This window comes from Euleptes europaea, chromosome 2 (assembly GCF_029931775.1).
Source record: "Euleptes europaea isolate rEulEur1 chromosome 2, rEulEur1.hap1, whole genome shotgun sequence".
NCBI lineage: Eukaryota > Metazoa > Chordata > Lepidosauria > Squamata > Sphaerodactylidae > Euleptes > Euleptes europaea.
Window position 1 is genome coordinate 137,717,668 of NC_079313.1, and position 26,716 is coordinate 137,744,383.

The 26,716-nt window shown below is 47.9% G+C and overlaps 1 protein-coding gene across 1 annotated transcript in view; it reads left to right on the forward strand.

Annotated features, from left to right (window-relative positions):
- The window catches only part of TPX2 (TPX2 microtubule nucleation factor), a 60,264-nt gene that overhangs the window by 17,412 nt on the left and 16,136 nt on the right, over window positions 1–26,716 (forward strand). The window contains exons 3-8 of the mRNA XM_056844926.1: window positions 15,905–16,009; window positions 17,713–17,841; window positions 19,074–19,203; window positions 21,591–21,719; window positions 24,477–24,581; window positions 26,484–26,614. Of these exons, the coding sequence (XP_056700904.1) occupies window positions 15,905–16,009; window positions 17,713–17,841; window positions 19,074–19,203; window positions 21,591–21,719; window positions 24,477–24,581; window positions 26,484–26,614 (729 nt within the window). The remainder of the gene's footprint in view (window positions 1–15,904; window positions 16,010–17,712; window positions 17,842–19,073; window positions 19,204–21,590; window positions 21,720–24,476; window positions 24,582–26,483; window positions 26,615–26,716) is intronic.

Below are 26,716 nucleotides of genomic sequence, written 5' to 3' on the forward strand. Positions count from 1 at the left end.
AGTTTTGTAGGAATGCATGAGGCTTTTATTTTTGTCTACAAGACATCTGTTTTGGAAAATTGGTTCGCAATGGGGGGCACAAGTAGTTAGCCTTGCCGAGGGTGCACAAAAGACTGACAGCGGCCCTGGGAACCCCACCCCAGAACCTCCCCAGAAACATCCAGTGATCCCCGCCCCCACCCTCCAAGATTGCATTGGCCGCGAATCCCGCCTCCTCTCAACTCTTGCAGCGAGGTCGTTCCCGGGATTAACCCTTGAGCACGGAGCCCCCTTTCTGAGGCTTTCCCCCCCCCTCGCAAGAACTACATTTCCCGTGAGCCTCTGCGACTGCCGACGGGAGACCGCGAAGAGAAGGAGGCGAGGCCTCTAGCGAGGTGGGGCGGGGCTAAGGCGGTCTTGTGACCCTTCCTGCCCAATTGGAGCGCCCCGTCGGGGCGAGGAGCCGGCGGCGATTGGCCAGTTTGGAAGAGTAGCCGGAGTTTGAAATTCGTTAACGGCGGCGGCGGCGGCTGAGGAGGCGGCCGAGAGGCAGGGGTAGGCCGGCGGCTTGTGGCGAGGTAAGGGGCGGGTGGTCTTTACCGGGTTTGAGGAGCCCCCCCTCCGGTTGCGCTCCCTACATTTCGCATGGGGGGGTCAGGTCTAAAATGGAGGGAGGGGAGATGGAGGGAAAAGATGGGGGAGGGGCGGACGAGACTCAAGAAAACAAAATGTCGACGGGGCCGCCCTCCTTATTTATTAATTTAATTCACACATTCTCTCCCCCCCCCCAATGGGAACCTAAAGGGGCTTGCATCTTTCTCCTCCCCTGTGTTTAAACCTCACAACAACCCTGCAAGGTAGGTTAGGCTGAGGGAGTGGTGTAAGGTCACCCAGCGGGCCTCCATAGCTAAGGTTACCAACTCCCGCTTGGGAAATATCAGGAGGTTTTGGGGGCGGAGCCTGAGGAGGGCGTGGTTTGGGAAGAGGAGGGACTTCGGTGCCATAGAGTCCAATGGCCAAAGCGGCTGTTTTCTCCAGGGGAACTGATCTCTATTGGCTGGAGATCAGTTGTAATGGGGGAGATCTTCAGCTACTACCTGGAGGCCGGCAACCCTAATCCCAGGAGATCTCCAGCCAACACCTGGAGTTTGGCAACCCCAATTATAAATGGTGACTACAAGGGCCAGTAGACTGGCAGGAGGGCCATTTAACTGGGCATCAGGCTGCATGTAAAGTTGCCAACTTTGGGTTGGGAAATTCCTGGATATTTTGGGGGTGGAGCATGGAGTTTGGGGATGGGAGGGTCTTCAATGGGGTATAATGCCATAGAGTCCACCTTCCAAAGTGGCCATTTTCTCTGTCGCCTGGAGATCAGTTGTAATCCCAGGACATCTGCAGCCACCTCCTGGAGGCTGGCAACCCTATCCATAGCACAAACATGGAACATGAAAGTTTTTTTGGGGGGGGGGGAGGGAGTTTTTGCAAGCCTAACCTGTATTCCAGGACTAGGTACCTGCATTTACCTGAAAGGAAGGCAAGCCTGAATGTAAGATTGCCCCTCTAAAAAAGTTATTTTTGCACACATTTTTTAAATAACTGGGCATAACTGTAACTCATTTGTGAAGATGGCTCCCCTTTTTTGATGGCATACCTGAAAAAATACCTATGTGTTGCTTTGGAGTAAAGCAGTATGGTACCTTACATTGTGGAGCACAGGTGAAAGCAAGCTCTAGTCAAAACAGTAAAGGATTCAGTCAAAGTGAGCCTGGACAGCCCTGTGTGTTATTTTTCTGCAGAAAATGTTCCACTTCTGAGGATTCCTCGTTTCATGGAGTTAGTAGCAATGCACGGGGTGTTCCATTACCCATCCCAGTAGGCCAGCGTGGCAGTTTGAGTCTAATGTTTTTCAAGTGATTATCCCTTGGGATGATGCAAAGGTACTTGAATCGGTTATTGATTTGAAAACTGGGGAGGTAAAACCACTAGAGTGTGTGTGTGTGTGTAAAGTGCTGTCAAGTTGCAGCCGACTTATGGCGACCCCTTTTGGGGTTTTCATGGCAAGAGACTAACAGGTGGTTACCACTAATAGAATACTGTGATCCAAATATTTTTTTTAAATCAAACTATGCATACCCCTGATTTTCTCTGCTGGTCAAATCAAAACCCAAGGTTGCATTCTTGATTTTTCTGCTCTGGTACAGTGAAAAGGGGACCACCAAGGTGATGCAGTGCTAAGTAGTGCAATTAATGTGGTAATGCCTTTAGCCACCTTGGGGACTAATTGGGTGGGCAGGTGGCATAAAAATGTTTCAAATAAACAAATAAAAAAATGTTTCAAATAGAAGAATAATCTCTGAGGATGAGAGTGGAGTTCTGTTAAAATATGCCGTGGACGTGGCCGTCTTCTCATTTATCATGTGCCGTTCTCCCTGGGTGCAAGTTTTCAGTTCAAAGTATTTGTTGCTATTGGGACTTTGTTAACATTTCGTGCTTTATTCATTTATTATTAAATAGATGTAAGAATAAACGTGTCAGAACAGAGAATGCTGTATTTAGGGCATTGGATAGCTTTTTGGAATTTTTCAGATTCTAACTTTTCAAGAAAGCCCACCTCACTAGATGCGAGCCACTCTCCATTGATGAATGAGCAAAGTAGGATTAATATGAACATTGTGCATAAATCAGTAAGGAGGAACAATTGCTCTCACAACCTCATGCCCTTATTGAGTCCCAGTCTGATCATACCCAATCTGCTTTTTGTTGGGCTTGTAGCTCTCCTGCTGAAGCATGGCTTCTGTTGAAGCGTTGCAACGTTTAGATAAATTATTGACCAACCTGTGCAACTGAAATGTGCTGTCTCCCCTGGCTTCTGTGTGTTGCCCATTTTAAATTTCTGTTGTGTTGGCACTGTCCAGTGTTAAGCCAAGGAGAGCGGGCGAAGAGCATCGCTGCAATGGATAGATAGCCTATGTCATGTTAGCGGGTGTGCAAGGAATGCGCCTTTGATGTCATGGCTGGCAAGGTTGCCTCCTCTGATGGTGTCGCTTGAGCGGATGCAGGGATGGAGTTGAAAGTGGGCGGAGTCACTCACCCCATGGTTTATGTTTTCACTGGGGAGTCGTGGTTGCTGGTGAGTAGCTGCTTCAGGTTAGGGGGACTGCCTTGTAAGCAAGCGCCAGCCTACCGACTTCGGTCTGGGTGGTGGCTCCCATCCTCGCAGCATAAGCTCCTTGTCTTGAATGGCTTCAGAAGTGAAGAAGAAGAGTTGGTTTTTTTATATGCTGACTTTCTCTACCTTTTAAGGAGAATCAAACCGGCTTACAGTCGCCTTCCCTTCCTCTCGCCACGACAGACACCATGTGAGGTAGGTGGGGCTGAGAGAGTACAGAGAGAACCGTGACTAGCCCAAGGTCACCCAGCTGGCTTCATGTGGAGGAGTGGGGAAACCAACCCGGTTCTCCAGATTAGAGTCTGCCACTCTTAACCACTACACCACACTATCTCTCTGTCCATGGCTATTAGATTGCAAAATGGTGGGTCCACACATGTAGAGGTGTATCTCAGCCCCTGGAGCTGGGACAAACAATAGAACAGCGGTCCCCATTGTGGTGTCCATAGGCACCATGGCTCGATGGGGTTTCTGCTCAGCAAGTTTTCTGATTAGCCAATGGCGATTTGATTGGCTGTGCAGCTTTTTAAAAACATTGCTTTGGCAGAAGCTGCCACCGCAGCACAAGGATTTTCACTGTGTGGCTGAAGCTATTTTGTGGCTGGCTGTGCCTCCTGCGGCTGTCGTTCTGTGGCTGTGCCCACCGCCCAGTATCACCATTTCAAAGGTGCCCCCTGGATGAAAAAGGCTGGGGACTCCTGCAATAGAAGGGAGGTGCTTTCTGGGCGTAGCGGTTAAGAGCGGTGGACTCTAATCTGTGAACTGGGTTGGTTTCCCCACTTCTCCACATGAAGCCTGCTGGGTTGACCTTGGGCTAATCACAGCTCTTTCCAAACTCTCAGCCTCACCTACCTCACAAGGTGTCTGTTGTGAGGAGAGGAAGGGAATGAGATTGTAAGCCGGTTTGAGACTCCTTAGAGGAAGAGAAAGTTGGCATATAAAACCCAACTCATTTTTTTAATGCCTTGTTTGTGAGCTTTCCAGAAGGATCTGAGCAGCCGATGGAAACAGGACGCTATGCTAGATGGGCCTTTGGCCAACTTCAGCAAGGCCGTTGTCTCCATACCACAAATTCCTCTTGGACAAGTTCACCATGGATGGGTCTGTTGTGAGTGCTTTGAAGAAGAGTTGGGTTTAATATGCCAACTTTCTCTGTCACTTAAGGAAGAATCAAACTGGCTTACAATCACCTTCCCTTCCCCTCCCCACAACAGACACCCTGTGAGGTAGGTGGGGCTGAGAGAGTGTGACTCACCCAAGGTCACCCAGCTGGCTTCGTGTGTAGGAGTGTGGAAACAAATCCAGTTCACCAGATTAGCCTCTGCCACTCATGTGGAGGAGTGGGGAATCAAACCCAGTTCTCCAGATCAGAGTCCACTGCTCTTAACCACTATACCACGCTGGCTCTTAGATCTCCTTCCACTGCCGCCAAGCTTCCCCTGTTAGGAATAGTGGTGGCTTAGTACTTATTAAAAAAAAGGCTAGACCAAGTTGTGCGTAGGGTCTATATGTTGATTAGTCTAATCCAGGGGTCCCCAGCCTTTTTCAGCCTACGGGAACCTTTGAAATGCTGACACCGGGGGGTGGGCGCAACCACAAAACAGCACCACGGGAGGCAGATTCAGCCGCAAAATGTTAGAGTGAGTTTAGGCTTAAGTCTAATAATATGAGCCCCATGGTGCAGAGCTGTAAGCTGCAGTACTGCAGTCAAAAGCTCTGCTCACGACCTGAGTTCGATCCCAACGGAAGTTGGTTTCAGGTAGCTGGCTCAAGGTTGACTCAGCCTTCCATCCTTCCGAGGTCGGTGAGTACCCAGTTTTCTGGGGGTAAAGGGAAGATGACTGGGGAAGGCACTGGCAAACCACCCCATAAACAAAGTGTGCCTAGTAAACGTCGGGATGTGACGTCACCCCATGGGTCAGGAATGACCCGGTGCTTGCACAGGGGACCTTTACCTAATAATAACTCCTCAGTGTTTCGGGCAGAAGCTCTGTTCAGTATTTGACCTGAAGTGCTACTTTAAGGGGCAATGTAGAGCTGAACATGGAATTAACAAGGAGTGTTATGGCTAGTGCCAGGGCGCACTTCTGAAATAGCCAGGCATTCTCACCTTCCATAAAGACAAATTCCGGAGGGGTTAGTTATGTTAGCCAGTGAGAGCCAGCGTGGTGTAGTAGTTAAGAGTGGTGGACTCTGATCTGGAGAACCAGGTTTGGTTCCCCGCTTCTCCGTTCTTCTTCCTCTTAGTCTTCTGCATCTTAAAGGGGGAGCTGTGGTTCGGAAAAGCTTCTGCCACAGTAGATGTGTTGGTCTTTAAGGTGCTGTAAGACTTTGTTACAAGGTCTCTTGGACAGAATGAAAATAGCCCATGACTGGGTAGCTGTCGACCGCATATACTTACATATCAAGTTTTTAACATCCCAAAAGCATCATAGCGGCGTACTTGGAAATAAGTTCCATTAAACCGATGAGGCATAGCGATTCTCACAGCCTTGGGCAATTCAGACAGATGGTGGCCTGCTCAGTGAACACGAAGGCATCCATAAAGTAAAGGCATCTGCTGTTTATGCACTGTGTAAAAATAATGTTTTCAGTTAGCTATCGCATTCTCTGGCTAGTATCTATGATTGATGTCATCCACACACAATAAAATTCCCATTTAACAACCTGATCCTATGCATGCTTAGCCTGAACGCCCGAGGGACTTGATTCTAGGAGTCTTATCTCTAAATCTGTTCATTAGATTTTAATTTTTTGTCTGGCATTATAGCCTAGTTTGTCATAAACCTCATGGGAAGGAGAGATGTGAAGGTTTGGGAAAAAACTGGAAATGTTCAGAAAATGTTCTTCCAGGGACTCTTGTTTTTCCGACTGAAACATTGGGAAATCTTGACAAGTTCTAGGGGGGAAAAACCTCTATAATTAATGCAAGACTTTTGTCACTCAATTTACCACTTGAAGAATTTGAGGAACACTGAAAAAAGATTATTCTGACTTCCCCCCCCCCTTTTTGGAATGAGTGCAGTGAAAGAACGTTTTACTCACATGAACACACATGAAGCTGCCTTATACTGAATCAGACCCTTGATCCATCAAAGTCAGTCTTGTCTACTCAGACTGGCAGCGGCTCTCCAGGGTCTCAGGCCAGAGATCTTTCACATCATCTACTTGCCTGGTCCCTTTAACTAGAGATGCTGGGGATTGAACCTGGGACCTTCTGCATGTAAAGCAGAGGTTCTTCCACAGAGCCACAGCCCCTCCACACCAAACATCTGTAAGTCATGGCCACAGACATTAAGCTGCCTTATACTGAATCAGACCCTTGGTTCATCAAAGTCAATATTGTCAACTCATACTGGCAGCGGCTCTCCAGGGTCTCAGGCAGGTCTTTCACATCGCCTACTCGCCTAGTCCCTTTAACCGGAGATGCCGGGGATTGAACCTGGGACCTTCTTCATGCCAAGCAGATTCTCTACCACTGAGCCACAGTATTTTGTGCGTGTAAGACAATCTGCAGCCTTAGGTAATCATAATTCCTTATGTATGTTGTAGACTAGGGGTCCCCAGCATCATGCTGCCCAGCAACACCTTTCCTGGTGCCCACCATGGTTTTTTTTAAAGAAAGTGGCCGGGCTCAGGTGGAACATGTACCCAAAGAGGCTTTTAATTGGTTGTGCAGGTTAAAAGGCATTCTGTTAAGTAGAAATTCTGCTTTAAATGCATAACCTCACACCCCATCATTTTGTGGTTGGGTCCGCCTCCTGCAGCAGCCATTTTGTTGTGCTTACTACCCTGTGTGAGAATTCCAAAGGTGCCCATGGGCTCAAAAAGGTTGGGGGAGGGGAGAGCCCTGCTATAGACATATACAATGTATTTTCAAGAACGTGTTCTTTAAGTGTATATAATTTGGGCAACAATTAATGTGCTATAACACATTATTAGAGTTCAGTGTTTTTTTGGTGTTATAAAATTCAATTTGGTCTCCAAATATGCAGGTTGTCCTTCCTATCATGTCTGTAAGTAAGAGTTTCTGTCCAAATAACGCTTTCGTTTGCTACAGAATTTGCTTTCAGCTTTTCCCTCTAGATGGCAAAAATTAAGATACTTGTGCTGTGGTAGCATATAGTGGAACAGTTCTATGTATATTGTCGAAGGCTTTCACGGTCAGAGTTCATTGGTTCTTGTGGGTTATCTGGGCTGTGTAACCGTGGTCTTGGTATTTTCTTTCCTGACGTTTCGCCAGCAGCTGTGGCAGGCATCTTCAGAGGAGTAACACTGAAGGACAGTGTCTCTCAGTGTCAAGTGTGTAGGAAGAGTAATATACAGTCAGAAAGGGGTTGGGTTGAGCTGAATCATTGTCCTGCAAAAAGTATCAAAGGTAATGTGCTAATCATAGTCCTGTAAGTATCAAGATAATGTGCTAATGAGGGTATGGTATGTTTATATGGAACCATTGTATCCTGAAGTGATCTGATAATGTGTGCAATCCAAAGCTAATCTGCATGGCTATTGTTGATTTAGCACGCACTGCTAGCAAACGGCTATTCCAGAAATGAAATCAGAAGGGCCATTAAACCAAACAAAAATCAGAAAACTCAGGAAAAACAATCTCCCATAGGAAAGGCATTCTTGCCATTTATTAAAGGAGTCACTGATAGGATGGAGAAACTTTTGAAAAAGCATAACCTATAAACAGTGTTTAAACCCACCAAGAAAATACAACAGATGCTACGATCAGCAAAAGACAAAAGAGACCCCCTCACCTCTGCAGGAGTATATCGTATACCTTGCAGCTATGGACAAGTTTACATCGGGACAACAAAACGCAGCATACAAACAAGGATAAAAGAACATGAAAGATACTTCAGACTTGGCCAACCTGGGAAATCAGCAGTGGCTGAACATGGACTGACACAAACAGGACACAGGGTCTTATTCCAAGACACTGAAAGACTGGACAATTCTACCAACTATTTTGTCAGATTGCACAGAGAAGCCATTGAAATTCATAAACATCAGCACAACTTTAACAGAAAAGAAGAGTTTAAGAATGAATAAGGCTTGGCTTCCTGTCCTGAAAACCTCCAGACTAACAAAGACTACAGTCAACAATAGCCATGCAGATTAGCTTTGGATTGCACACATTATCAGATCACTTCAGGATACAATGGTTCCATATTAACATACCACACCCCCATTAGCACATTATCTTGATACTTACAGGACTATGATTAGCACATTACCTTTGATACTTTTTGCAGGACAATGATTCAGCTCAACCCAACCCCTTTCTGACTATATATTACTCTTCCTACACACTTGACACTGAGAGACACTGTCCTTCAGTGTTACTCCTCTGAAGATGCCTGCCACAGCTGCTGGCGAAACGTCAGGAAAGAAAATACCAAGACCACGGTTACACAGCCCAGATAACCCACAAGAACCAGTTCTATGTATTTTTGCAGTTTTTCTTACAGAAAATGAAGTTATACTTTTCTATTCTGTAAATGTGTCAAGTAGTACAACTGTGTATGCTAATTCATTTATAAATTATGCATTTAATGTTGTGAAATCAGCAAAAGAAGTTTAGTTTTGATAGCAATTTTTGTAATGCTTACTTTCCTATTTCCTCCCTTGTTTTTCCCTCCTTGGTGGTTTAAAAATATATATATGCAGTATTTTCTGTCCTATCAAACCTGTTTTGCTGCTTCAACACCATAAAATGCATCATAGATAATGTAGCATGTATAATTAAACGGCGTTTTATGGGCTTTAGAAGTTTGGCTGTCCCAGTTTCAGTAAGCCAAACTGCAAATATACCCAATACTAAAGCAAGAGAGAATTGCAGACAGTTATACCATATTTGCTTGTTCCAGAAGGGAAAAATCTATTTCTTGCATTGTTTTTCATAGCAATTGAGGGGGAAAGTCCTGGGGTGGGGGGGGGGAAATTGCTTCCCTACCCAAATTTTCTCTGTTTTTCCGTGCCTTTGCTTCTCTAGACTGAAGCCAGGGCCTTTGAGAAAGCAAGGTTAATGCGCCTTAAACCCACCCAGTGTGTTCCCTCCATGGGGGATAGCTGGCCCTATTCAAGGCCCCAACAACCTGGTGAAGGTGGCCCCCTGCTGGCTGAGAACAGGGGGTAAGCAAGGGTGTGTGTGTTTGCTCACAGAAAAGGCAGTTTTGATTTTGCAACTGTTGGTGATAGAGAAGCGGACACATGACTGTCCGTTGGTGAAGCAACTGAAGAGGGCAGGATCTCCCTCTCTGGAATGATATAGGATAGTTGGTTTGCCTTTTCCTTATGTTCGACTTGTATATTTGTGAATAAAAGCACATCTTACGAAAGCGCAGCCCTAAAATTTCTACGGTTGCCAAGGGGGATGAGGGGAGTAGGCTTGCCATCTCCAGGTTGGGAAACTCCTGGAGATTTGGGGATGGAGCCTGGGGAGGACAGTGGCGTACAATACCATAGCGTTTACCCTCCAAAGCATCCATTTTCTGCAGGGGAACTGATCCCTGTGGTTTGGAGATGAACTATAATTCTGGGAGATCCCCAGGTCCCACCTGGAGGCTGACATTCCTAAAATTTCTCACAGCTCAGGGAACTGGGCAAAGTAACAGTGCTCTGAACAGTGCTCTGGGCAAAGTAACAGTGCTCAATTTCTGCCCCTCTCCCCATGCAGTAGCCAATCCCTCTGGGGCAAGCAGGTCCAGCCTTGCAGAGTCTTCCGAGTCCTTACGGCTTGTCTTCGCACCGTGTTCAATAGATCATTCCTAAATCCTTTGCTGTCCCTTTAACCCCTATTTTTAGTCTGTCCCATCTTGATGTCTCTAGGAGCTGGCCGGGGTCTGGATTACAGGGCATGCAATGTCAGGGGCATTTATTTTTGGGCTGCCGGGGAGGGAGACACGGCTCTCCAGCTGCGGGAGGGAGGGTTAAGAAGCCTGGGAAATACTGGCACCGTTTCTGCCTCTCTCGTTAGGCTCTGTCCCCGTTCAGCAAACGGGTCTCTTGCAACATGCAGCATGATGGATAAGCAGAATTAGGCAGGAATTACGTTGCAGAGCCAGCAAGACTTCCAGTCCAGGGAATGCCGACTGGCATCTGGGTCTCAAGGCAGGGGTTCACAAATGTTGTCAGTCCCAACAGCAAGAACAAAGTCTCCTTATGGGGGGGGGGTTTGACCTTGCCTGACATCCTAAGGGTTGCCACCCAGTCTCTTTCACACAGGAGAACATCCGGAGAGTGGGTTAGCCAGAGCTGTGTAGATAAGTGTGTGTACGTGGGAAGGAGTCACTCTTCTTTAAAACAAACTGGAACAATTTGAAATCTTGAGAAACCAGTCTTTGGGAAAGCAAATTTCAATTCCATTACTCAGCGGCTCTTTGGCATGTTTACCTGTGGCTTTTCTGGGTGGTGGGGCTTGTGGCGGGCAGGAGACTCCCACCTCAAAACAGTGGCTGCCAGAGGATGAACATAAGAAAGGCCATGCTGGATCAGACCCAGGCTCATCAAGTCCAGCAGTCGGTTCACACAGCGGCCAACCAGGTGCCTCTCGGAAGTCCACAAGCAAGACGACTGCACCAGCACTCCTGTGTTCCATAGCACCTCACATAATAGGCATGCTCCCCTGATCCTGGAGAGAATAGGTACACATCATGAGTAGTAGCCGTTTTGACTAGTAGCCATGGATAGCCCTCTCCTCCATGAACATGTCCACTCCCCTCTTAAAGCCTTCCAAGTTGGCAGCCATCACCACATCCTGGGGTAGGGAGTCCCACAATTTGTGTTGTGTGAAAAAATACTTCCTTTTATTTGTTTTGAATCTCTCACCCTCCAGCTTCAGCAGATGACTCCGTGTTCTAGTATTATGAGAGAGAGAGAAAAGCTGCTCCCTGTCCACTCTCTCCAAACCATGCCTCATTTTATAGACCTCTATAATGTCTCCCCTTAACCACCTTCTTTCCGAGCTAAACAGCTGTAAGCGTTTTAACCGCTCCTCATAGGGCAGTTCCTCCAGTCCCCTGATAATTTTCGTTGCTCTTTTCTCCACCTTCTCAAGCTCTGCAATCTCCCTTTTTAGGTGTGGTGACCAGAGCTGTACACAGTATTCCAAGGGTGGTCTCACACCATAGATTTGTAAGCTTCAGGCCTCCCTTAGATGCAGAACTCACGCTAGGGATGGAAATGTGTCTCTTGGTTAATGGGAAATGCACATTTTGCAGAGTGGTGTCCTCTAGAGACAGAGTGGAAATGTTTTGTTTTTATTCTAGTCCTCCAAGAAACTCAAAACAATATGTGATTATTCTCCCCACATTAATTTGGTGTTCACAATGGCCCAGGGAGGTGGACTAAACAGACTGCAGTTGGCCCTGAGGTGTAACCGGTGAGCTTCATGACTGAATCAGGCAGAACTCTAACCGGTCAGTTTCTTGGGCTGTGTGGCCTCCCTTTGGGTCAGCGCAGTTCTTATTGGGGATAAATAGAAGAAGAGTTGGTTTTTATATGCCAACTTTCTCTACCACTTAAGGTGGGGCTGAGAGAGTGTGACTAGCGCAAGGTCACCCAGCTGGCTTCGTGTGTAGGAGTGAGGAAACAAATCCAGTTCACCAGATTAACCTCCGCCACTCGTGGAGGAGAGGGGAATCAAACCCGGTTCTCCAGATCAGACTCCATCGCTCCAAACCACCGCTCTTAACCACTACACCACCCTGGCTCCCTGCAGCAGAGATGAATAATAAATTGTACCCCATCTTGGTAGCTCCCTGTTATGAGCAAGGCTTTACATACCCCTCCTGCCAAGGTGAAGAAAGCACACGGAGCCAAGCCTTACGATAAAATCATTGTCTCTTTTTTAAAAGTGTGCAGTTTCTAGCCACGCTGAACTGTTTTGTGCAGGATCACCTGCTGTGGGGTGGAAACCTTACCCCGCCGTTATCCAGAGGTTCCTCCTGGACGCACTATGAGCCTGTGCCGCAAGCAACCCTGTTCTAGATGGGAAAGCAGCTCTCTGCTGTGGCATCCTGGTCCTGTGTTTGGATGCAGGCGGGGCTGGAATCAGTGGAGCTTCCATCCTTATGAGTGTGAGTGCTCTGCTCTGCTTGATCTTTGGAGGGGTATATTTTTCTAGTCATTTCTGTGACTGCACGTCTGGTTGCAACCAGGGGAATGGGTGGATCAGAAGCAAGCAGCCCTGAAGATTCTGCCAAAATGCCACTGAACACTCAGGTCCGTGGCAGGGAGACCAGTAACTAGGTTGAAGTGCTGGGGCGGGAGCAAAATCCTCCGAATAACTCGTAGTGCAAGTACCAGTTCATCTTCTTTCCTCATAATCCACTGGAGGTCAGTTCTCCAAGGTGGCTCATTTTCCCTGTAGGAGGCTCGAAAATGCATCTTGGTAGTCTCTTCAGAATAACTAGGATGTGCTAAGGAATCCTGTTGGTGACTGCATTTTTGCGTTTTCTCCTCTGTGTGGTTATCAGCTTGACCTAGAGCTTTCTACCTGGTTTGGTTACTTTGTGGGGAGGGATGGTCAGAGGTTTTTTCCAGGAAAATTTTCTGATTCAAATTTAAGTTATTTAAAACTTGCAAACATTAAATAATAATGTTAGCGGAAGACGGCAAATTGACCATGCACAAGCCTGGCCCATATAGAAGCACAGAATGCTTCGTACCTCACATCTAGCCCCCCTGACATGATGGATTTGGATCAGAACACCCCTGGTAACCATAGATAAACAGGCTACATGTGGGGTGGAAAACTGTTCACATCAAATCACTGGTCTGCTTTGACTGGCTGTGGGGATCTCATGGTCTTCTGGCATCTCACATCACCTACTATCTGATCCTTTTAAGCGGAGATGCCGGGGATTGACTCTGGGACCTTCTGCGGGCAAAGCAGATGCTCTGCCACTGAGCCACTGTGCGACCTTTGCTGGCTCTGCCCCTCCCTGCCAACCTCCCTTTCTTTCCAACCTGGAGACGCCCTTGTAATCAAACCATTTCTGTGGGGGATGGGATGTGCGGGATTCTTGCCTGGGTTGCAACGGGCACCCCTTGCAGGCCCTTTGCTGCGTGCCCCGCTGACTTCCAAGCTCCTGATAACAAAACAGCCCTTGTCCTTCCACTACGAAGGAGAGGGCTGGCATTCGATCCAGACGCTCTTGAAACACGATGCCCACTCCTCCTGATTTGGCAGCTTTACGTGTTGGGCAAAGTGGGCACAAAGAATGTCTCTGACGCACTTCATTTGGAAAAAAAACACAAGTTAGTAGTGTTGACAGAAATTCGATCCTGATTAAAGGGGTTAAGGTGTCCAGTTCCATTCCGCTGTGTGCCTCTGGCTGGAGGGCCATCACTTTCTTCCTTTCCCTTTCCTTCAGAAGTTTCTTTTTCAAACTTTCTGCTTCTGTTTTCTCCGCGCTATCACATTCCTCTTTGTAGCATAGCAGCCCCTGCCCACATCCCGCCGGACCACCCTCACCGAGTTTCCTTTGGTATGCAGCCTTCTTCCTCATCTTGGCAAGGAAGGCCGAGGGTTATAAATTACAGTGGCACCTGCTAATGGTGCCGTAATTTATATCTAGGCGGCTTTCCCAGTTGTGAGCCAGCGAAGCCAGCTCTCTCAAAGCACCTAAGCCAGCAGTAATCGTGGCCTCCCTACGCGGGGCCGGAGAACATCGCTGGGTGCTGTTTAGCTTAGCTGAAGATAGGGTTGCCAGGTCTCCCCTGGCCCCCTTCAGGGGATGGTGTGTGTGGAGTTGCCAGCTCCAGGTTGAGAAACTCCTGGAGATTTGGATTCAGAGAACAGGGACCTCAGTGGGGTACAATGCCATACGACTCATCCTAAAAGCATCTATTTTCTCCAGGGAAATGATCTCTGTAGTCTGGAGATGACCTGTAATTCCAGGGCAATCCCCACGCCCTACCTGGAGACTGGCATCCCCAGCTGGAGAACATGGCATGGCTTTTGCTGACGTTCTTGTGGCCCGCTCAGACCGTGGAGCTGGGAATGTGCACAGAGGTGCACCTGGCACAGTACTTGGCCTGCTTTGTGGAAAAGCGATGCGGCAGGTTTATGGATCTCAAAAAAGCCCTGCTACCTTCTTGATGTATGAGAGTTGCCAGGTGCTGAGGAAAAGATACTCTACTCACCGCATGATCAGAGGTCTCTAGTTCCAGTGCATAGAGGGTGTGCATATGAAGTATATGTGAATCATATGCATATCCTGTGCATATGCTTCACTAAGTCGTAGAGAAAGTTGGCATATAAAAAAAAACAACTCTTCTCTCTTCTTCTCTACCACCTGGTCTTTTTTGCTGGAGATGCCGGGGATTGAACCTGGGCCCTTCTGCATGCCAAGCAGACGCTCTGCCGCCCCTCCTCCATCTGTGTAAAGAGTTTGTGGCTAAAGTAAGATTTGAGCTAGAGACCTCTAAACTCACTGCCACCCCCTCAGTCTGCCCTTTAGTTATAAAATTGTCTGAAAGAATAATAATTAGTTTTTATATGCCGACTTCCTCTACCACTTAAGGCAGAATCAAACCGGCTTACAATCACCTTCCCCTCCCCACAACAGACACCCTGTGAGGTAGGTGGGGCTGAGAGAGTGTGACTAGCCCAAGGTCACCCAGCTGACTTCATGTGTAGGAGTGGGGAAACAAATCTAGTTCACCAGATTTGCCTCCACTGCTCATGTGGAGGAGTGGGGAATCAAACCTTTCCTTTTATCCCTTTTGAAGCTCCTTGATCCATTGATCTTGAGCAGCATACAGTATATCTAGTGTTTGAGGGATACAAGGACTGACAAATCTTGCCACTGACAATGTAGCGTTGGGATCCCTATCGCTTAGTAGAAAAGGCATTATGTCAGACACAGAGGCATTAGATTTGTATGTTAAAAGGGGGAAATATAATGTGATAGAAGTTCCTCGTAAAAGCGGCATTCCAAAAGGGCATGAGTGAATCGATAGAGCCAGAAGAGCAAGGACAGGTCCTGTCTGGATATGGTATATTCAGAATTCTGCCCTGCATAACCATAGAGGGGTTAGCATTCAATCTAGCTAAACAGAAGGCTCTAGAAAGACGAGGAGTTCTCAAATAATATGTATAAGCAGGCAAACCACATGGTGGTGGTATTCCGAAGAACTGGGATGAACAAATGCGGCAAGCACGAAAAGCAGTCCTGTTATAATCAAGCCCTTTAATGCGCTTTTTAATTTTGGTGAAAGCTTCAGTTTTCCCAAGATCTAATAACATATTCTGCGAGAAGCCCAACAATGACAGTTTCTCATCTAAGATTTTTTGCCATGACGATTTAAAAGGGCCGTGCTTCAGAGAAGCTAGGAACCTCTCAGTGCCAAAGCACAGAGGGAATCAAACCTGCTTCTCCAAATCAGAGTCCACTGCTCCAAACCACCGCTCTTAACCACTACACCACGCTGGCTCTCTAGTTGATGTGAAAGACGTCTGACTGAGACCCCAGAGCGCTGCTCCCAGTCTGGGTAGGCAAGACTGTCTTTGATGGTTCAATGGTTAGATTCAGCAGAAGGCAGCTTCAAATCAAATTATAAATTAGGTGTAGCAAACAAAGAGTTTTTACCACAGCGTGTTTACGATATTTTCTTTTAAAGGGTGTTGTGAGCCCCCCCTCCCCACCTGCAGTGGGGATTCTCCAGGCAGGACCTAAACCGCTTAATAAGTGACGGCTTGCTTAGCTTGATACCGCTAATGTTCTCTCGATCTTGTTCCAGCAGTCGAGGCGAAAATGTCTCAGGATACATACTTGTATGACGTCCCAGATACTTGCGTGAACTTCAAGGAGCTGAGCGAGGAGGATGGTGTTGATGCTTGGTTTGGTAAGTATTGGGGGGCTCTTTCCCTTCCAGTAAGGGTGCTGTCGTGGTTAGAGCTGGCGTCCCTGGCGTGGTGCCTGTGGGTGCCATGGTACCCATCAGCACCTTTCCTGACACCCACCAAGTGTCTATAAAGTGGGTGGGGCCGGGTGGGGCTTTTGCCCAACAAGACTTCTGATTGGCCATTGGAGATTTGATTTGCTGTGCAAATTTTTTAAAATGTTGCTCTGCCAGCTGCCGCCACCACAACACAAGATCTTCACTATGTGATTGAAGGTAAGCTGCAGCAGACATTTTTTTGGGGGGCGGGGGGTTGCTCACAGTGTTGTGTCAGAATTCCAAAGGTGCTTGCAAGCACGGAAAGGTTGAGGACCCCTGGGTTAGAGTGTTAGGCTGGAATCAGGAGCCCCAGGTCTAAAATCCCAGCTACTTGCCCCTTTAGTCTAGCCTCAAGGTATCACAGGGCTGTTGCGTGGATACAGGACATAAGAGCATAAGAAAGGCCCTGCTGGATCAGACCAAGGCCCATTGTCCAGCAGTCTGTTCACACAGGGGCCAACCAGGTGCCTCTAGGAAGCCCACAAACAAGACGACTGCAGGAGCATTGTCCTGCCTATGTACCACAGCACCTCATATAATAGGCATGTTCCTCTGATTCTGTAGAGAATAGGGATGCATTCTGACTAGTAGCCATTTTTACTAATTCCGATGGATAGCCCCCTCCTCTATAAGAACATAAGAAAGGCCCTGCTGGATCAGACCAAGGCCCATCAAGTCCAGCAGGCCGTTCACACAGTGGCCAACCATGTGCCTCTAGGAAGCCCCCAAACAAGATGACTACAGCAGCATTATCCTGCCTGTGTTCCACAGCACCTAAGATCATAGGCACACTCCTCTGATCCTGGAGAGAATAGGGATGCATCATGACTAGCATCAATTTTTACAGTAGAGCACAGGTGTGCCGTCCTGAGCCGCTTGCAAGGAAAGGCGCAATAAAAATGTGGCTGATTTCTGGGAGGCTGTTCGCAACCTCTGCTGTGTATTTTCCCTGTTGTTCTCTCGGGACATACTGCAGTGTTCAGGAACTGATGGATGGAGCAAAAGAGAACTTTTTTTCTTGCAACCCCTTCTCCTTCTCCCCCCGCCCCCAGAACATAACACATCTTTTATATATCCCCTTTCCTTCCTTGCCTGCCATGGCCAGAGCTGCTGTGGGGGTTTATTCAACTCCCTCTAGGGCAGGGGGTCTCCAACCTTATTAAGCATGTAGTAGAAAAGAACAAGAGTCCAGTAGCACCTTAAAGACTAACAAAAATATTTTCTGGCAGGGTATGAGCTTTCGTGAGCCACAGCTCACTTCTTCAGATACAGCTAGAAAGTGAATCCATCTGTCTTTAAGTAGAGTGAATTCAGTCATGCATTAGTATGTAAAAGTTAACAGTATGTAAATGTGAATAGCAGGCGTGATGGGATTAGGTGTGGTATGCAGAAGAGTCTGTGATGTCCAGGGGAGAGATGGGTGTGGAGAAATCAGCATTGGTAATGAGCCATGAATGCAAGGTCTTTATTCAGCCCAGGTAAATGCATTGTCTTTAGTTTGAATATCAACTATAATTCAGCAGTTTCTCTTTCCAAACTCCCTTTGAAATTCCTTTGCTTTAGCCTGACCTGACGTGCTGGGTTTTGCATTCAACTGCTTTTTGCAGATTATAAAGCGGGTCTTTTGAACACCCCTTCCAATGATGCGGCAGCTGCGGCAACAGACATCTTCCCCAAAGCAGCCTTGTCAAGGGCTAACCTTCCGCGAGCGATCGTCTCACCAATGATGAAATGCGGTGAGTTTCCATGGTTTAAAGCTGCAGTTCCCAAACTTTTTGAGCCATGGAGCACTTTTCAGGAGAGAAACTCGTCACGGAGTGCTACTTCTCACCTAGCACTTATATACTAAACCGAATAACAGTCGCATTTTTCTTTCCAGTCTCTTCATGGAGCACTAGGAGATGTTTCGCGGAGCACCAAGTGCTCTGTGGAGCACAGTTTGGGAACCGCTGGTTTAGAGAAACGGTGCCTTCTCGCATAGCTTCCGCAAGCTCTTCGCGGTCTCTTTTCTCCCCCAGACTTGGCTCCCTAAACAGTTCTATGACAGGGCAAGGGTCTCAACCTTTCTGAGCCTGTGAGTACCTTAGGAATTCTAGTGTGGCATGGTAGGGGCAGCCACAAAATGGCTGCTTCAGAAGGCAGAAAAAAGGTAAAGGTAAAGGTCTCCTGTGCTAGCACAGGGTCATTCCTGACCAATGGGGTGATGTCACATCCCAACGTTTATTAGGCAGACTGTTTACGGGGCGGTTTGCCAGTGCCTTCCACAGTCATCTATGCTTTACCCCCAGCAAGCTGGGTACTCAGGAGGCAGAACGGGTCGCTAAATGGCAGCCAAGGTTTGCCTTCAGCCATACAGGGAAGATCCTTGTGCTGTGGGGGCAGCTGCTGCCAAAGCGACATTTTTAAAAACCTGCTCAGCCAGTCAGCAGCCTTGAGGGTCAAAAAGCCCCCTTCTGGCTACACCCACCTTCTAAAAACACTTGGTGGGGTTCAGGAAAGGTGTCAGCAGGTGCCATGGTGCCCATGGGCACCACTCCGGGGACCCTGACATAGAGCTTGATACATGTCTTCCAGAAGCCTTGACACATTTTAATACATAACGTACTTTACTTGTGTGGGGGGCTTCTTGACATTGTTCTGGAATCTCATTGAGCGCTCTGCAGTTTTTTAAAAATACATTTTGATTCAGAACAGGGAAGGGCATGCTTGTTGTTTTAGTTAAATATTGGGAATGTTATTGTTCCAGAAAGTCATTGCGGAAATATCGGTACAAGCCTCCTGATACTTAAATGCAAATATGCCTTTCCCCTGCCTGTTTCCGATAGGAAATCAAAATGGGGGTGGGGTAAGAGAGCCAGCGTGGTGTAGTGGTTAAGAATAAACTGAATAAAATGTTGTAAAAACATTAGCAAGATTATTAAAACTAGCATGTTTATGCCTTGATGTCTGGTTTCCCCCCCCATCTTAGACGAGGCTCCCACTGAAAATCATGCCCCTGAAGGGTCCTACAGGGTGCCACCAAATTTGTTCACTTCCATGGCAGATTGGAACGGCAGGTCAAACGACGCTGCTGCTGCTCCTTCAACGGCGGCTGGAAGGTAGGGATCCAAATCTTTAGTCAACTTGCCCCTGTGGTTTCGAAGTTGTGATTTGGGGAGGGGTTCATAGAATCATAGAGTTGGAAGGGACCACCAGGGTCGTCTAGTCCAACCCCCTGCACAATGCAGGAAACTCACAATGACCTCCCCCCCCCCACACACACACCCAGTGACCCCTGCTCCATGTCCAAAAAATGGCCAAGATGCCCTCCCTCTCATGACCTGCCTATGGTCATAGAATCAGCATTGCTGACAGATGGCCATCTAGCCTCTGCTTAAAAACCTCCAGGGAAGGAGCGCTCACCACCTCCCGAGGAAGCCTGTTCCACTGAGGAACTGCTCTAACTGTTAGAAAATTCTTCCTAATGTCTAGACGGAAACTTTTTTGATTTAATTTCAACCCACTGGTTCTGGTCTGACCTTCTGGGGCAACAGAAAACAACTCTGCACCATCCTCTATATGACAGCCCTTCAAGTACTTGAAGATGGTTATCATTTCCCCTCTTAGTCTTCTCCTCTCCAGGCTAAACATACCCAGCTCCCTCAACCTTTCCTCCTAGGACTTGGTCTTCAGACCCCTTACCATCTTTGTTGCCCTCCTCTGGACACCTTCCAGCTTGTCTACATCCTTCTTAAATTGCGGTGCCCAAAACTGAACGCAGTACTCTAGGTGAGGTCTAACCAGAGCAGAGTAAAGGTTGCCAAGCATCTTCCTGCTCATGTGACGGCCTTCCCCATCCTCAGTGAGCAGGCCGCTGTGTATCTCTGGCTGGCTTCTCCAATCCCTCCATTTACCCCTGCTTGAGCCTCAGGCATAATGCTAGACCGGGGGTCCCCAGCCCTTTTGAGCCTGCAGGCACCTTTGGGATTCTGACACAGTGTGGTGGGCGCAGCCACAATATAGCTGATGCAGATCCTTGTGTTGTGGTGGTATCTGCTGCCAAACCAACATTTAAAAATCTGCAGAGCCAATCAAATCTCCAATCATGGGGAGGGGCTCAGTGGTAGAGCATCTGCTTGGCATGCAGAAGGTCCCAGGTTCAATCCCCGGCATTTCCAGTCAAAGGGACTAGGCAAGTAGGTGATGCAAAAGACCTCTGCCTGAGACCCTGGAGAGCTGCTGCCAGTCTGAGCAGACAATACTGATTGATGGACCGATGGTCTGATTCAGTAGAAGGCAGCTTCAAGTGTTCATATGTTCATGTGTCCAACACTCAATCAGAAGCCTTGCTGGGTAAAAGCTCCCCCCCTCCTCCGCAGCTCCGCTCACTTCCTAAAAACACTTGGTTGCCACCAGAAAAGTTGTCAGCAGGTGCCATGGCTCCCACGGGCACCACATTGGGAACCTCTGCATTTGAATATCCCAGTGATTCTTAAGCCAGGAGACATGGGAGAGCAGTTCTCTGCCCCTCTCTTGGGTCTAGTTCCATAATGAAGGCGTAAGGATATACCAGCTCAGGGGTTTTTTCATTGCCTTGTCTAAAGAAGAGATGGGATGGTCTGAGTTGGTGGAGGAGAAAGAAAACTGCCTCTGAGATGCCTTCCCCCCCCCCAAAGAAGGTCTTCGTGTCCTGCTTTCCCAGCATCTCCTTTGCAGAAATAAGGATTTGTAATCCATGTCTATTAGAATTTCAAAGCCTAAAACAGGGATCCCCAATGCTTCCTGCTCTGTTGGCTTTAGAGTACACAGGTGCAGAAAAGAGCAACCAAAATGATCAGGGGGCCAGCGCAACTGCCCTATGAGGAGCGGTTAAAACACTGAGGGTTGTTTAGCTTGGAGGGAGGCGGTTGAGGGGAGACATGATAGGAGTCTATAAAATTATGCATGGTTTGGAGAGAGTGGACAGGGAGAAGCTTTTCTCTCTCTCATAATACCAGAACGTGGGTTCATCTGCTGAAGCTGGAGGGTGAGAGGTTCAAAACAAACAAAAGGAAGTATTTCTTCACACAAGGCATGGTTAAATTGTGGCACTCCCTGCCCCAGGATGTGGTGGTGGCTGCCAGCTAGGAGGGCTTGAAGAGGGGAGTGGGCATGTTCATAGAGGAGAGGGCTATCCATGGCTACTCGTAAAAATGGATACTGGTCATGATGCACACCTGTTCTCTCCAGGATCAGTGGAGTATGCCTATTGTATTAGGTGCCGTGGAACACAGGCAGGACAGTGCTGCTTCAGTTGTCTTGTTTGTGAGCTTCCTAGAGGCAACTGGTTGGCCACTGTGTGAACAGACTGCTGGACTTGATGGACCTTGGTCAGATCCAGCATGGCCTTTCTTATGTTCTTATATCCATGGCTACTAGCAAAAATGGCTACTAGTCACGATGCACACCTATTCTCTCCGTAAGGGCCTTTCTTATGTTCTTATGTGTCTCTTCTTCCTTCCTGCAGGGTACCAAGAAGGCTCTCAGCTCAGCGAAAGGTTACCCCGCGCAGGCTGGCGACCAAGAACAGAGTGGAACAATGTGCCGGCACCCTGGCTAACCAACAAGACGCTCCTCCTCCAAAGAAGTCGAAAATGTACGTTGTCAGAAGGCGCAAGGGAGAATCGCTGTTTGCTCAAATCAGGGCAGCGCTTTGCTTGCACCTTGCTCAGGCCCTCCACCGAGCAGCATGCTGGGAGCAGTTAGCCAGCCAGGAAGCGGATCGCGCGGAATCTTTTGAAACTGTTGCCATTGTAGGAAAAGCAGCGGCCTAATTCGTGCCATGATTCTGCCAGAGCAGGGTGTATGCCACACATACTTGCAATGCACAATCACCCGCATTTTGTATTTGTTACTCTGGAATTTTGGAACTCACAGCAATTGCTTTGGATGATACATTGATAACTAGTGTGGACGACATAGCTTACAGTGAAAAGGTTGTTTAGCTGGCAAGTTAATCACCTTACATATGCCTCTTTACTACACAGTGATTGTGCATTGCAGTTACGTATGGTTTTCTCCAACCGTGTTAACTCCCTTCGCTTGTTAGCAGGGTAGGGTATATAAGTCAAGTCAAGTTTATTGTATAAGGCCATAGACCATTACAATCTAAAACAGTATAGTGACAGGTTAAAATATACAAAACCAGAATCATTACAAGAACACAAAAATTAAAAAATTGAAATACCCCCATACAGCTCTAACCAGCGTTGGCACCTTTCATGGTTTGCTTTGCCCTGATTTTCTTGGCTGCCAGGCCATACAGTGCCATACGGGTCCTTATCTGGCAACAAATAGATTAATCTGTCAGCATCAGATGACAATTGTGACCCTAAAAGAATGCTTGCCAGAAACTTGTTCCAGGGCTCAGTGTATAAAGCCAGGACATAATGGGGGAGATCTTCCGCTGAAGCCTCACATAAACAAATGCATTGAGCCAGTGGTATGGGTAGGGTATATGGCAAAGGGCACAGAGAATTCCTTCTCTTTTTTAAAGGAATGTTTTAGACTTTTACACAAAAAACCTATTGGAAAAACGGGGGGACTGGAGTTGCTGAATACATTTTTTTTAGTGGCTTGCGGTCAAAGCATCAGTTGTACGTAGCTCGTTGCCCCTTTCCTATGACTTGAGGAAGATCAATCATAAGAGCGATCATGTGGTTCACAGAATTCAGTTTTTCCAGCCATACAGCTTGCATTCCCTTGGGGCACCGTCGTGTGTATGGGAACAATACATGCCTTGCTCTGCGCACTTTTCCATTAATGTACCTGCCCCTCCTCCCCGCCTGTGAGGAAGGAGCACACAACTTTTTGGAAACTTGTCAGGTGCGCCAAAAAATCACAGGCTGGTGTCTTCAGTCCCGTTGTTCCTGCTCTGCCAACCGTGTAATCTCCATCGGTATTCTGTTTCCTTCCTTAGTTTTTTCTGGGCACAAAAGAGAAGCACATTGCAAATTCTTGGGAACTGTGGAACAAGTGCTAAAATGTCTGGATACGGAGTGGGGTGTTTTGGGTGCAGAATCTGGGTGGGGGAAAGGCGCTGATAACATCAGTCCTGGCTGCCAGAAACCAGGGCTACAGCTATGGTCTGGGTGGGGGGAGGCAACCAGAGATTGGTCTCTGTGTGCCAGTGCTGGGGCGTGGTCTTGTGGTGTTCTCGCGTGGAGTCTCAGTGGGCCTCAGGCCGGGGGCTGTCTCCCTAGCAGGCTGTCCTCCCAATCTGCAGCAGGGGATGGACCCCTTTCCCTTCTAGACCCCTTTCCCTTCTAGACCCAGGAGAAGCCATACTCGTGTTAGCAATAGATTAGACGGGGCAAGCAGCCGCGTGGAGAGGTAGCGTGCTCTGAAAGGCCATGTGCTCTTCCCTCTCCAGTTCTGACAGACAGCCCAAGAAAGCTAAGCCCTTTGCGGCTGCCTGTAGGTGGAGGTAAGGCTATTTCTGGATCCATCCTGGTGTTTTCAGGTTCTCTGCACTGTGGTGACGGCCGGAAACCTTCCCGTATTTGAGGGTCTAGTACAGGGGTCCCCAATGTGGAGCCCCTTGGCCCTGTGGCACCCGCCAACACCTTTCAGCCAGCGTGGTGTAGTGGTTAAGAGTGGTGGTTTGGAGCGGTGGACTCTGATCTGGAGAACCGGGTTTGATTCCCCACTCCTCCACAGGAGCGATGGACTAATCTGGTGAACCGGGTTGGTTTCCCCAGTCCTCCACATGAAACCTGCTGGGTGACCTTGGGCTAGTCACAGCTCTTTCAGCCCCACCTACCTCACAGGGTGTCTGTTGTGGGGAGGGGAAAGGGAAGGCGATTGTAAGCCAGTTTGATTCTTCCTTAAGTGGTGAAGAAAGTCGGCATATAAAAACCAACTCTTCTTCCTGGTGACCATCATGTGTTTTAAGAAAGTGGGTGGGACCAGGTGGGGCTTTTGCCCAGCGGACCTGCCGATTGGCCATTAAGAGATCTGATTGGCTGTGCGGAAGTTGCTTCAGCAACAGCTGCTACCACCACATGAGGATCTTCATTGTATTGCCGCAGGTGTATGCAAGAAAAATATTTTTTAAATAATATGTTAATTTTAAAAGGCATCCTGTTGAACAGACCTTCTGCCTGAAATGTTGACGAGTTACTGTTAGAGTTGTGCATGACCTCACTCCCTAACATTTTGTAACTGGCTCCGCCTCCTATGGCAGTCATTTTGTAACTGGCTCTGCCTCCTGCAGCAGCCATTTTGTGGTTGCGCCCACCTCCCTGGGTCAGAATTCCAAAGAGGCCCACAGTCTTGACAAGGGTGGAGACCCCTGGTCTAGTGGGTTTGGAGGCTCGTGTGCTTCATCCTTCCCTCCCCCCCACTCTTTCAGGTCTGACAGCAGGGAGAAACTGGGCGAAATTGCCGTGAACAGGAGCGTTTCACCAGCGAGGGCCAAAGCGAAGGGAACGGGGCCCAGCCGGCCAGCAACTCCCAAGTAGGTAGCCTGAAGTCATTTGGCTGGACTGCCTTCGTTTTCAGCTGTGATGGGGGTGGGTGGGGGGAACTGGGTCCCTTGGATGGGGAGTAGTAGTGCTGTGCCTTTGGTCGCCGTTGAAGACAAAAGACGGGACTGAAACCCAACTAGAAAACACATTGTTTTACCAGGTTGATAACTTCACAAATTTTATATGGGAGAGACATAAACAGCCCAGCATAACAACTTGAGACAATCTTACCAGATGTTTGTATAATTGGTAATATATTATACAACCTATATACATGCCTGGTCTGATATATATTGTCTGTATATGTATATATATATCTGTAAACTTGTGTATGTTTTACATGGGTTTCAATTGATCATTGAGGAAGGCCAAACAGGCTGAGATGCGTCTGGCATGAGGTTATAGATATCGACCTTAGGAAATGCCATTGTGCTGTTTTAACGTCTTTTAAATAATTTTATAATTTCAAAGATAGGACATTTTGGAGGACTTTCATTCATAGGGTCGCCATGAGTCGGAAGCGACTTGATGGCACTTAACACACACACACAAGTAATTTTTATCTTGACATAGCGCTTTAAATAAATTATATTTTCATTATATATTTTATTTATCCCACCCAACCTTGGGTACCCAGCCGCTGTTGAGGACTGGCAGGGGTTGCTAGGTACCCAAGGAGAAGGGGCCCTCCTAGGATATAGTGACCTTGACCAAAACAGCAGCGACGGGCAGCCTAGCAATTCTTAAATTTTAAAATCACAGCTCTGGATAGCTAACAATCAGATGCGGTCCTGAATTTTAAAAAGTGTCTTCAGATGCCTCCTAAAGATTGAAAGTGAGGGGGCCAGGTGTACCTCCCTGGGGAGATTGTTCCGTAACTGTGGGGCTGCCACCAAAAAGGCCCTTTCCCCTGAGACCCCCGCCCCCAATGAGCTTCTTTGATTGACAAGGCGGTCAGGAGGGCACCTGCCTGTAATCTGAGTTCCTGGGCAGGAACATATGGGAGAAGATGGTCCTTCAGCAGAACTGTCTAGTACAGCGGTTCCCACACTGTGCTCCATGGAACGCTTGGTGCTCCACGAAACATCTAGTGCTCCGTGAAGAGATTGGAAAGAAAAATACTACTGTCGTTGGGTTTCGTATATAGGTGCTAGGTGAAAATCAGTGCTCCGTGATGTATTTTTCTCCTGAAAAGTGCTCCATGACTCAAAAAGTTTGGGAACGCTGGTCTAGTACACGTGCGAGAAGGTGGCAGTCACAGATTGGAATAGACATTTTAGTGTTCATGGTGGAGCAGCAGCTGTCCATTTGTGGTCCAGGGAGCGTCTAGGAGCCTTCGTTTCAACTGCTCATTGGGAAATCTGCCAGCAAAGATGTGGCAGCTTGTGTCTGAGTTGGCTCCAGCCTCTTCTGTCTCCCTTTTGTTAGCACACTCACCGACCTTTGTGAGGTGTCCCAGTATTCGGCTCCACGTTTCACGGCCTGTGGTTGCTGGCAGGGCTGAAACACTGACCAACTTGGCTGGGGAGGGCGGGATTGAAATTTAAAATAAATGTTGCACTTGCTTGGGTGATGACTCGACCGGTGGGGTGTTTGCACATTAAGAGTCAAGCAAAAGGCTAAAGCAAACTTGCCGCTTTGGGGGAGTAAGTCACTAGTCACACCAGATGTGTCTAATTGCTTGGCCACTGACTAAGAAAGGATGCTGGCCTTTGGTCCAGAACTGCACCTCTGGCCCTTGTCCAGAGCGACCTGTGAGCTTTGGTACTCTGCTGATAGTTGGGACATCTATAGTGGCAGGCAATTCTCTTCATCCATCTCTTCCATGGTTGGCCAAGTGGCGGCATGAGAAACTTTCTGTTCTGGAGGAATCGTCCGTCCTTATTTTTCAGGCGGAATCCATCGGCCAAGCTGAAGTCCACCGAGGAGCAGGAGCTGGAACGGATGCAGCAGTTGCAGCAGGCGGTGGCTGAAATGCGCCGGAAGAACGAGGAGTCTCTCAGAGCTGCCATTGCTGGCCCAGGTAAGCTGGATCGGAACCAGGTATGAGTACCTGCTGGTGGTTTGGGGTAATGCCCTGTAAGCCTGTGGTCTGTCCACATAAGGATTTGCGCACTTTTTCCAT